At 33.8% G+C, this 12689-nt stretch overlaps 1 protein-coding gene across 2 annotated transcripts; it reads left to right on the top strand.

Annotated features, from left to right (window-relative positions):
* Positions 1 to 1100: 1100 nt before the first annotated feature.
* On the top strand, positions 1101 to 9323 carry LOC140836996 (MICOS complex subunit MIC60, mitochondrial). Of its 2 annotated transcripts, none has more exons than XM_073202934.1 (12): positions 1101 to 1222; positions 1325 to 1388; positions 2596 to 3315; positions 3431 to 3535; positions 3698 to 3850; positions 4035 to 4112; positions 4396 to 4488; positions 4571 to 4690; positions 5848 to 5925; positions 6369 to 6548; positions 8685 to 8786; positions 8890 to 9323. In XM_073202934.1, the coding sequence occupies exons 1-12, from the start codon at positions 1212 to 1214 to the stop codon at positions 9121 to 9123; spliced, it is 1938 nt and encodes a 645-aa protein (XP_073059035.1). In that variant the 5' UTR covers positions 1101 to 1211; the 3' UTR covers positions 9124 to 9323. The 2 variants fall into 2 exon arrangements, with proteins under 2 accessions (XP_073059035.1, XP_073059034.1); XM_073202933.1 differs by having other exon boundaries at positions 2596 to 3324.
* The last annotated feature ends 3366 nt before the right edge of the window (positions 9324 to 12689 follow it).

Below are 12689 nucleotides of genomic sequence, written 5' to 3'. Positions count from 1 at the left end.
AATGTCACAAGAAAGATTGAATGGATTAACTATGTTATCGATTGAGAAAGAAATTGCTGAACAACTTGATTATACATACTTGATTAATATTTTTAGCTCTAAAACTGTTAGGCGGGGTTTTTTTAGTGATCATTTTGCACATGTTTGATATTTTTATTCATTTAGATTTTTATATTGTCTTTAACGTATTGATTTAATTTGAAATGCTATGGAACTAAAAAAATATGAACACACATTATGATTCAGAGGCCTCTTTTTAAAAGTTAGACTCGGGCCCAAATATTGTTAGGATCGGCCCTGCATACAGTTGTCAACCACACAAACGACTTGGACCATTGAATCATACGATTTTACGACAATCCAACAACATGTAGATGGTACCAGTGAATAAAATAATCAAAATTATATTATTTTTCAATAAATAAAATTTTATTTCATATTAAAAAAATTAATTGATTAAGTGAACAACGATGTAATCATCACATCGAAAAAAAATAATTTTAGTGTTCATATTTTCTTACTAAAATATTTTGAAACTAAAATTACGATAAAGATAAAGAACACAATATAAAAAATATAAATTATTATATATAAACAAAAGTTTATAATAATCTGTATATAAATTATATATAAAAAGAATTAAGATAAAAAAGACCAAAGTTGATTAAAAATTTTAGTAAGAAATTTATATAATAAATAATTTTAAAATATAGAAATTATAAAATAATGAACTATCTACTTTAAAAAATATTTCACAAATACAAATTTTGTTAGCTGACAACTACATTTTATCTATTTGTTATAAATATAAATTTAATTTTTGTTAAATATTAATGTAAGAGCACTAAAATTTTCAAACTTATTAAAATTAAGAAATGATGGATGTTAGAATATTTTTAAATCATGTAACTAATATTTAATAAATATCATAAATTAGTCTTTATAATAATATTTACTTGTAAAATTAATGGTGACGACTAATTGTATTTTGTTTTTAAAGTAACGATAAAAAATGTAAATTTAAAATGCTCAAGAACTAAAAATAATATTAAGAAAGTACGAGGATTAAATTGTATTTTTCTCCTTTACAACTTACAACGAAGGAATCTTGTTTTCTCTGTGTTTGCTGCCTCTGCAATAAACAGACTACATACAAAACCTCCCAATTTCCGCCCTGTCGCTCTTGATCTACAGAGCTCGGTGAATCCAAAATGTTTCGAAAGTGAGCGAATATATAACGTTTTAGATTTTTAATCCTGAAATTTTTTTTGTTGGATTTTGGGCTTTACTGTTATCGTAATCATATCGGTTTTAACTTTTGTAGGTCAGTTTTGCAACTGGCGTCACGTATTTCGGTTAAAGGTGTTCCATTGCGAACTAAATCTCAGGCACGTTATTCAATTTTCAAATTCGTCATGTCTTCTGTGAAGTATTGCTGTGGAAATTGGAAGACAACTCTTTCCTTTTAAGTTTATTTATCACCTTTTTCTTTATCAAGATGAGATCATGATAAATGATTCTTTGGGTTTCTTGATATAATTGGATGCTATGTATCTCGTGTTTGATAACTCTTTGTTTGAATTCTATATCATGATAGTTTTAGGGAATCGTGTTTGAAAATTAATTTTAGAAAAGAAATACAAATATGGTGAAAATTTTCCTGATGAGTTGGTCGGTGTACACTATCATTAACCGTTTAAAGGTTGTTGAAAAGCTTTAACTGAAAGTAACAAGTTACTGTCAAACCTTAGAAGTATCAAATGTGTGCTAAGAAACAATTGGGAGCTGTCCATCTTGTATTCAGGATTAACTGAAGCATTTTATAGTTGCTTGTTGGTGCATTTCAGCTGTCAGGTACTTGGGTTTAGTTTGAATCTCTTCCTTGGTTGTGGTCACGAGGTTCAATCAGGAATGAGAGGTAGAAGAGAAGAATTTACTACTCAATGAGTTTACTGCCCTCTGCTGCTAGGGACATGTAGGTCGTACTAGTAGTAGTACTCGTTGTAATAATGTCAATGCATGAAGCACAGAGAAGGATCATATTGCCTGACTGCGATAAAAAATATTAAAATAATACTAATTTTATGGATATGTAAATAGCTCACTGTAGAATTTATTGTTACTTGTTTGTTATTTGCTGATATCATTGGCAACTTCTCGAATAGATTATTCAATCCATATATTGTACAGTATCAATGATGTAATTCATTCAACCAATTAATGAGAATATTCAATCTATATATTGTACAGTATCAATGATGTAATTCATTCAACCAATTAATGAGAATATTCAATCTATATATTGTACAGTATCAATGATGTAATTCATTCAATCAATTAATGAGAATAATTTTCCTCCTCACTTTATTATTCTATTTGACTGGGTTTTTAGTTAATGCATGGGACACTATAAAATATCACAGTGTGTTGATGATGAATGCGAATGATAATTTAATATTATGTTAACACGACAGACGGATAAAAAGGAATGCTTGATGTAGCGTGCCACAACTATGGCAATAGATGTCTTAGCATTGAGCTGATTGATCGAAAGGTTTGCCTTTAAATCTGCTGAAACACTGGTATAATTTGCAGCTTCCTTCATATCTTTCTTCCAGAAGGACGTTGTCCACTTCTCAGAAAAATGAAACATACAACCCTGGTTCAGGCAGCAATGTCCCTGAATCTCAAAGTCATGGACCGAAAATTATTACCGGAGGTCTCGCATTGGGTTCTGCTGTCCTTGCAGCCTATTATTATGGGTATCTTGATACATACATTGGTAAGGAGCAGCAAAGCACTGGTGAGCATGTGAAGGTTCAGATTAATGATAAAAACACCCAGGAAGTGGCAGAAGAAATCACACATCCTCAAGCTGGTGAATTAAGTGAGCCAATTTCTAAGAACAGCCTACAGGATACAGATGTAAAAAATTCTAATGCGGACCACACCGAGAATGCAGACCACACCGAGAAAGATACTGAAACACGTTCAGAGTCAAATCTGCCAGAAGATTTATTACGTGCTGATGGAGATATAAATATCCAAGTAAAAGATATTGAACCACCATCACAAGAAAATATTGATCTTGTTAAAGATGTCGATTTGCCAAATGTTCCTGGTGGCGACCTTTTCTCAGATGATGCAACTAGTAAACCATCTGAGGAAAGCTTTGACCTGAAGGTGCCAGAGATAGAACCTGATGAAGAGCAGTACAAGGTTATTGACATCACCCCAAAATTCATATCAGCTGATGAAAATCCTGCAGAAATTGGGATCACGCCTATATTTAAGGAGAAAATCACCACTCAGGATGTACAAGAGGTAAACTATTGTTTTGATTGGTGATCATAAATGTCCCCAGCACCATTTTCAGCTGTACTTTTTTGTGCGCACTGCTCGCAATTTTTTGTGAAGTAACTTTTGCTAGGTTGTTCGGGGTGATGGAACTAAAAAATCTGGCTCCCTTCTTGATGATTACTACTTAAGAGATAATATTGAAGAACCTACTACAGCTACCTCCAAAAGAGAAAGTGTAGGTGTTGTGATAAACAAAGTTTTCCCCCTTAACAAGAGCAAATTTCACACTGTTTCTTGTTTATTTTGCATGACAATCTCTTTCTCACTTCATTTTTCCCTTAAAAAATTGGAATGTGCTCATGCCTCATATGTTTTAACATTTATTTTGGAATTAAAGGATGTTATTTCCGCAATAGAGGATGCATATGATGGCTACATATCTAAGGATGGGAAACTGGTTCTTGACTTTTTGCAAGCTATACATGCTGCTGAGAAAAGGCAAGCAGAGTTAGATGCCCATGCTTTTGCGCTGGATAAGAAGGCGATGAAGGTTAGGGAAAAAGTTGTGATTATTTTGTTCATCATATTGGCAAAACATTACCGGTGACTCGGTCGTTTCCAGATGGAAATTCTAAGTTTTGATTATGCCAGATGATTTCCAGAAGAATTTCTTACTGAGTAGCTTGAAGTTGAGCTGCACATCATTCAGCTAATATGTGGTTTGAATCATCCAGGACAAGTATGAAAAGGAGCTCAAGGATGCAAGGGCCAGGGAACTCATGTATGCTGAGAAAGAAGCCATCCTTGACAAGGTTTTAGAAAATTCTTTCTTTTGTATGGCATCTGGCAGAACGCTAATGGGACGATATAATTGCTCTGTATTGCAAAAAATCGTGATGGCAACTGTTGTAAAAGCCTTGCTTATTTACATCATATGCTGGATTTTGTTTTTTCTCCACCTTTCCTATCTATTTTGGACAAATCCATGTGTTTAGTGATAATTATATTTCTTTTTTGTGTTCTCTTATTGTTTTTTTTTTGTATAATATTATATTTATTTTGTCACTGCAAAAGTTTCTGTTTGGAAATTTTCAGGAATTAGTCAGGGAAAGAGCAAAAGCAGCTGCTTCTCTAAAATCACTTCAAGAAAAATTCGAAGAAAAACTCAAAGGAGAGCTCGAGGAAAAAGTAACGTTGTATTGTTTTTAGACATAGTTTTCGGTATGATAGATATTTTGCCTCGTGGGCTTATTACTGCAGCCATTTGCAGGAAGCAGAAGCAGAACTAAAACTGAAGAAAATGCATGATTTAGCGAAAGCTGACCTAGCTGCAGCAATTGCGAGTGAAAAGGCTTCCCAGATTGAAAAAATGGCTGAAGCAAATTTTCATGTATATTACTTGTTGACTTCTCGTACAAGGATATGTTTACTTCCATGCAGCAACTTAATGAGAGGAAAACAAGAAAGAAATTTATTTTCGTAACATTTATTAAAAATTGTGTTACTGCTTAAGCTCTCGCTGATGATGAATGATGCAAATTAAACGGTGTTGAGTAATATTTTAACCACTGAGATGCTGGTGTTGTGCTATACTAAGGCAAACTGTGGATCTGATGTTCGGTGAGGATAATGGTAGTAAATATTTTCTGTCATTGTATAAGGTAGAGGTAGAAGTTTAGAGATTCGAGATATTCTCAGTTATCTGTTACGAAGAATTATAAGTATTTCACATATAGTTGAGCATAAAAAATGATGATGAGATAATATTGAAAAAGTTGGTATGTTTTTGACATCATTCCATCTTGTCAAACAAATATCGTGTTCTATATTCTGATGGTTGGTTCTGCCCAATAAAAAACATTGTGAAAATTAAATTCGTCTCAGTTTTTGTGTGTGAGATTTTACCCGTGAGTATGCAATCAAAAGCAGAAGTTCAAAAACCACATTTTAGTTTGTTTTAAATATTGAAGTTTTCGTGTTGCATAACTAATAGGTTCGTGAAAATTTATCTGCAAACATCAATTTGGGCAACACATTTGTTGTTCAGTGGCTGTGTAATTTATCTGCTCCTTTCCATTCAAAGAATTACATCATAGGCCTATTTGCTTAATTTGTTTGCAGTCAGGGGACCTCTAATGAAAAATCATGTTGGATTTGTCATGTGTATGATATAAGTGACTGATTCTTCTCTGTATGTGTGTGTGAGAGATAGAGAAGGGGGGGAGGGGGTTGGAGACTTCTCATATTCTAGGCATCCGAGTTTCTTCTTGATGTTACATACTGGAAAGTTGGACCAACATCAGTGTGACACTGTCACATTAAACGGAGGGATAAACTTGTCGTTCTTTTGTAATAATATCCGTATTATGGGTGGATGCATTTACCTCCTTATATCTCTTTTGTTCATTGCTGTACTTGGATTTGCTCACAAATGAAAAAAAAAAAAAAGACAAGGCTTTTGGATATAAAAAGCCCCTTCCACCTCAATGGAAAAGTGATCGATGATTTTAGTTTTTCATGTGTTTATTCTTTTCTTTTTCTTGGCAGATAAATGCCTTGTGCATGGCATTTTATGCTCAATCAGAAGAAGCTCGCCTGAGTCATTCTGTTCTGAAGCTTGCCCTGGTAATCTCCTCATTTACAGTATAGAGACAAGTTCATTCTTCTAGACATGGCCTATAATTGGGCTTCATTTTGGTTTAGTCCTTCATTTCTTAATTTATTGATTTTAACATTAATGTCATAAGAATTCAGCTTTTGCATGGCCTAGACATCAATCAATCAAGTTGGGATTGTAATTGATATTTTTTTCTTTTACATTTTCCTCATAAATTCTTATGAATTTTGATGAAATTTGTTCGTCAATTTGGTGTTGACAATGTGGCATGATTAAGGAGTTTTACTTGGTGATATCCATATGGTTAAAAACTGTTATTTGATGATTCCCATTGTTTTTAATCCATTAGAAGCTGCAAAAAAATGGAAAGACAATATAAAAGTTATTCTTCGTTCCGTAAATAGTCTGTTTCACTTGATTAACATGAGATTTAATATTCTAATGGCTGCAGGGAGCATTAGCTCTTGAAGATGCATTGTCCAAAGGGCTGCCAATTCAAAAGGAAATAGAAGCCCTCCACCCTCATTTTGAAGGCGTTGACAAAGACTCACTAATAGCTTTAGTTCTATCTTCCCTTCCTGAAGAAACGAAAAAATACGGCACAGATACTTTACCCCAATTGAATCGCAAGGCAAGTTATCTTAGTTCTTTGTGGCAGATAACCTAATATGTTCACATCATATTTCAAATTCCATCAATTAGTTGTGTTCTTCAAAATTATTCTTGGAAAACCTATTTCACCATTCTCTTTCTTTTGCTGTCAAAGTTCCTCGTCTTTGCCAAGTATATACCACTGTTGGATCAAGAATGAAGTTAAAAGTGGAATTGCTCAGAATGATGCTAAGATTTATTTATCAATTTGAAACTGGGAACTTATTTTCATAAACAAATTCCAGTTTTGCTCCCTTTTAACAAACGGTTGGCTCTCTGTTAGACAACAGTTGCTTGAGTGTGCTTCAACTGTTTGTGCTGACGATAGTTGCTAGATGTGCCTTATTGATCTCTAAAAAATGGTTGATTCAACTCCTCTGGATTATGGGTTGTGTTCTGATTAAAAATTCTGTTTCTTCATATGTACCTGCATCCATATATTTATTTTCTTATATTTCTGTTTTAACAGAGTTAGGACTACAAAATTATGGTCATATAGTTTTTCTAAAAAGATATCAAGTTATGACGCTTATAAAAAAGATTTACGATTTCTTTGTGTTTAATTTTCCAATACTGCTCAGGTGCTAGTGATTATGCGTTTTGAGTTGTTTCAAGCTTTTAGATCCCTTTGTTGTGGAACCAAAATGGCTTAACATGAAATATAGAAGAACAGACAACAATGTTATGGTACAAACAACAAAAGTTAGAACAGCGGTTCAACATTCCTAACTTTCAAATCTAACGTTAGACATATCTCTTCCGAATTTCTTTTGAGGTAGCCAGCAAATGTTCGACTAATTATCGAGGCAATGAACGCCGGCGAGATGGATTTGAGTTATATTTTGGAGATTTTTGATGACATAGGTTTGTTTCACGTGCTACTTCTGTCATCTTACTGAAGTTTTACATTCTTGACTAAGGATGCCCCAGTGTCCGATCTTCTTGTCCAAATACAGATGATTTAAAATTTCTTTTTCACTTGTACTTGGTGGCTTGGTGGCTAGCTGAAACAAATCAGTCTCCGCAAGGACATGCGAAAAGTTAGGTGTAGTAGTAATTCGTGAACTGGGTACATCTGACTGGCTAGAGGTATTTGATCTATCTAGACTCTTGGTGAGATTATGGTGGCAGGCTCATCTTTTGGCTTATCACAAGCGAACATTTTGTAGCATAGTCACACTTTTCCTGCCATTAATTCGATATAAAAATGTCAGAGTTGTAAATGGCGATGGCAGGATGGTCAGTGACCTCCAACCCCCTCGGCCGCCTGCGGTTGAATTTTTTTTGCTATTTTTATACATAATTATGTATAATCATGCAATGCAATTATAAATGGTTATCAGTATTTATGTAACATATGTAATTAAATGATGTTTATGCAAAAATAAGCTTCACACAATACGATTTATAAAATGTGCAAATAAATATATAAATGTAACTAACAAGATATTTAATAAAGATTACACCCAAACCTTATAAAAGAGCTAACCTAGTGGGTTGGTGGTGGCGGCGGGAGGTTCATGGCTACAGTGGTCAGCGGTTCGAGGCGAAGGAGGAGGGGTGATGGGTGACTGGGCTGATGGACCTATTATGTTTGTGAAGAGTGTATAACGAGTGTATTAATAATTAGGATTTTTTTAAATTTTGTTGACTTTGTCCTCCTCGCCAGCCTGCGCGCCTGCCGCTGCTCATCTTATACCGCCTAAGGCAAAGGCGGTGGGTGTTCAACCGCCGCAACGCTAGGCGGCCGCCATCTATAACGCTGAATGGCCGTTTAGAATGCTGAATGTTGCCATAGTCAATGTCTTTTTAATAATCTGGAAAATGCTTTCATGTGAATGTCTAATTTTTAATTTTTCTTTATTTAGAATTACATCACATTAAATTACATATTATAGCTTCAACATTAGTTAATTTGACCGTTTATTCTTCTTCTTATCCAATTGCATAATTACGTACTGTATTCCAATTATTTGTCATGCTGACTGGTGCATATGCTTTCTATTATTTTCTTCTTTTGTGTGTGTGTTATTTTTCATGTCATGTACAACGCTTATTTTTTGTTGTCAAGATCCCTACCTGTCCAAAATAATTGAATAGTGTTGCATATTTGCAGTTTGATTCTTTGAAGGGGACATTAAGGCACTTCAGCTTAATCCCACCAGGCGGTGGTGGGATATTGTCACATTCATTGGCTCTTATTGCTTCTTGGTTGAAGGTGCATTTTCTCTCCTTGCTGCCCTGTACATTTTGATGAAAGTTTGAGGGGATAATCTAGTAATTTATTCAACTTTAATCTTGTTTGTCACCACTGAGTTCAGGTCAAGGAGGTAGACCAATCAGGCGACGGAATAGAATCGCTCATTAATAGAGTCGAGAGTCTGTTAGCTCAGGGCAAAGTATGTGAAGCAGCGGATACTCTTGAGAACGGGGTTAAGGACAGCAAGGCAGGTGAGATTGTGGGCGATTGGGTCAGACGAGCTAGAAACAGAGCTACAACAGAGCAAGCTTTGACTGTTCTGCAATCCTACGCCACTTCTATCAGCCTAACATGAACATTCAAGCCATCCGGTTTCATTTCACTACCGCAGATTACCCTCTGTTGCTCTGGTGTATCGTGGGAACATTTCCGTGGCCTAAATAATCCGACAAGGTCTCTAAAATCAAATGGATCCTGCGTCGTTGCTGTCATGTTGTATGTTTTCATGCAATGTAATGAAATACCATGAAGTTTCGTGATTGTTCCCTTTTTCCACCATCCCTTATTTTACCGGTAAAGAGGATGTGACAAATTCCATTGAGATAAAAAGAGTTTCGTTTGGTCAAGTATTTAAAAAATGTTTTTTTAAGAAATTTTTATAAAATGTTTGAAAGTTGTTTTAAAAACAAATATGACAATTATTCTATAGAAATGTTTTTATGTTTAAAAAATAATATGTTTTGATTTTTTTCATTGCTTTCAATTTTAAAATTAACAAAGAATATATCTCAAGCGTTCTTAAAAATAGTACTTGAATAATATTTTCAAAGATATTAAAAAATAATTTTAATTTTTTACATTTATAAAACATTAAAAACTTTTTAAAAATATTTGTCCTCAAATCCAACCAAAAGCACAAAAGGATGCAGATGGGTGCAGACTCGGTCAACAAGTCTTAAAGCGGGTTCGAGGTTAACGAGTTATAATAACTCGTTTGGTACATATTTTTAATTAAAAATATTTAATTTTTAAAATTATACTGAATAATATTAAATAATTTAATTATTTATTTATTTTATTGAATTCTTAAGATAAAAAATATATCAATTTAGTATTCCTTGTCATTTTTATTAACTATTTCTTCTCATTATTACTTTTAATAATGAAAAAAATGGGCAATAAACTATTAACAATTAGAATAATTTATTTGATGCCACTATTATTTTTATTATTATTTTATTTATTAATCTTATAATTTATAATATATGTTTCTTAAATGTTATCTTCCTCAAATTGAAACCTCTTCTTTTTATCATTGAATAAAATTTGTACTTTTTTCGACATATATTCTTTCCCACCCATTTTTTGACAACAAAATAATATTTTGGCTTATTGTTTCAACGTGTTGACAATCTTTATCCTATTAATTTGACCGTACTTTTGGATAATTAAGGCGATTGACAAATAGCTTTGAGTAATAACTCTCTAAAATAGTACAATCCACAGGCAAAATATTGTAATTTTTGAATTTAAGTTTATTTATATAAATGATTCACTTAATAGGATCAATTCAAAGCAATATAAGTCATTCACATACCAAATTTTAAGTTATAATAATTTGGTCATTCTGACCATTAATGGGTATTATTGTTCATAAATTGAGCACCAATATATGCTATAATTTATATTATTAGACAATGATTGAGTAATCCTAATTCAAGTTTCTATTTGTAATAATTAGATAATAAATGTACATATTATTATGTCAATCTCGTTAAAAATAACTATTAATTATCAAACATCATAAGGACATCAATCAAAGAAATCTATTTTCTTCTCGTACCAAATCCGCCTCGTTCAAATATTTAATTCAATTATTAAATTTGAGCCAATAGTACTATATTGTTGGGGGTAAAGTAGACCCTACCCCTGCGGGCACTGTCCGCAGGGTAGATCTAACGGCTCGAAAAAATCTGAGCCAATTTTTTTTTTTTTTTTATACATGGTGGTGGGCCCGGATCACTCATGTGGAGTGATCCGGGCAGTGTGAAATAATCCATTGTTGGGATCACATGGGTGTTTTAGAATAGATGAATAAATATTTTTTAATTTTTTTTTTTGAAATTAGAGTGGACTTAACACAAATTAGCTTTTAAAATCTTTTCTTGAACGATTAAAAGTAACCGGACAATTTAAAAATGTTTTACAAGTGTAGAAATGGTCTGATTATATTACTAATAAGATATATTCAACGCAAGCAATCTCTTAAACAGTAGATAGTTCTAAATCAAAGCAGACATGAAGATAAAACTCAAAGTAAAGAACACATGATTATCATGACCTAGAACGAAGCTTTTAGTATCACAACAACAACAAGGTACATGTTTTCCTGTCTTTTGGAACCCTCAATTCTAATTGATACAACACAAATTTTGTGGGGACCCGGGCTCTAACTCTATTCTTTTGGGATTTAATTGGATCTTTGTTCGAAAATGTGGGTCAAAATTTTGCTTTTAATTTTAATTCAAATGTACTAACTAAAGCATAACATATCTCGATAGAAATTAAACAACGTAATGTACATACAAGTCTGTTCGTACAACATACACTAGTGTTCACATGACAACTACAAACATAAGTAGTACAAGTGCCATAAGAAACCACTAGTAATCTGCAATGCCCGAGATCTCCACGCTATCATCATCTCTCATCTAGCTCGTGACCCCGATCCTGCCCCACCTGTTGCCATGCACACATACAGACACGACAACAGCCGGATAACTCCGGTGAGAACATATCCCAGTATAAAACATGGATGCATGCAATGTCATAATCATGTACAAAAGCATAGCATATGTCAAGTAACATGAATATAAATCTAAACATGTAGTAGAATACAAATCTGTATTCGACAATTCAAATCTTGACTCGACTCTTTTCTAATCTAGGGATCCCGGTGTGAATAAGACGGTCTGTCACCTACCCAACCACTCGGGGCAACGGTACGTCTTATTCCTAGACTTCGGTCAACTCTGTATCGAGGGTCTACACATATAGCAAATCTGCTCCTATGCGACGATACACCGAAACGTCTAGTTTTTGGCAAGTCTGCCAATCTCTCCTATCTCAGAACTCGAATATAAATCAATAAACAAGGCATTACATAATCAATGTAATAACAATCTAGTATGTGATTTAGGGAAACTCGTATCAAATCTGAATCGAGTTGTGCAATCTCGTGACCACATGAATTATACCTTTCTGATCGCACAATGTCTGTCGAGATCTTGAAATCGGAATGTCGAGTCTGACAATAACAACTCTGAAAGGCAATGTAAACATGCAATATCAGTTTTCAATTCAATTCAGCACATATACAATTCAATACTCGGTTTTGATATAATTTGACGGCATAACAGCGTACTTCTTCGATACCGATAACTCACTAATAGTCTACTCCATCATACTCAATCACAAGCAACTCATACTATCAATACACATGCTGAAATCTGCATATTCTCAACACAATACATGCTGAAAATCGAGCCAATAACATACGGTGTCTGAAAATCGATCCGACAACGAATATACTATGCTCTATATATCAAGAACACATATTCTAACTCAAATCTGAATTCCCCCAGCACATACATATCGAGACATGCTGGAAATGAACAATACTTACATCCTTTCGTAGCCAACGCTGTAAGGATCGCAAATCTTAACTCGGAACAAAATTCGGATGGCTAAATCATGCAAACTCTCAAGTTGAAAATCAAAAGAAGTGAAAGCTTCCTCCTTGAATTCCCTCGGCTCTCAGAAGATGCAATGCAAGGAAATGAAGACACATAATCTATATTGCATGCAAAGGGACGAGTGTTCATGTTTGTCACATGACACGCATTACCGCGGGTGCGGCAG

Source organism: Primulina eburnea, chromosome 7 (assembly GCF_022965805.1).
Source record: "Primulina eburnea isolate SZY01 chromosome 7, ASM2296580v1, whole genome shotgun sequence".
Lineage (NCBI taxonomy): Eukaryota > Viridiplantae > Streptophyta > Magnoliopsida > Lamiales > Gesneriaceae > Primulina > Primulina eburnea.
This window is presented reverse-complemented; position numbering and strand designations above follow the sequence as displayed.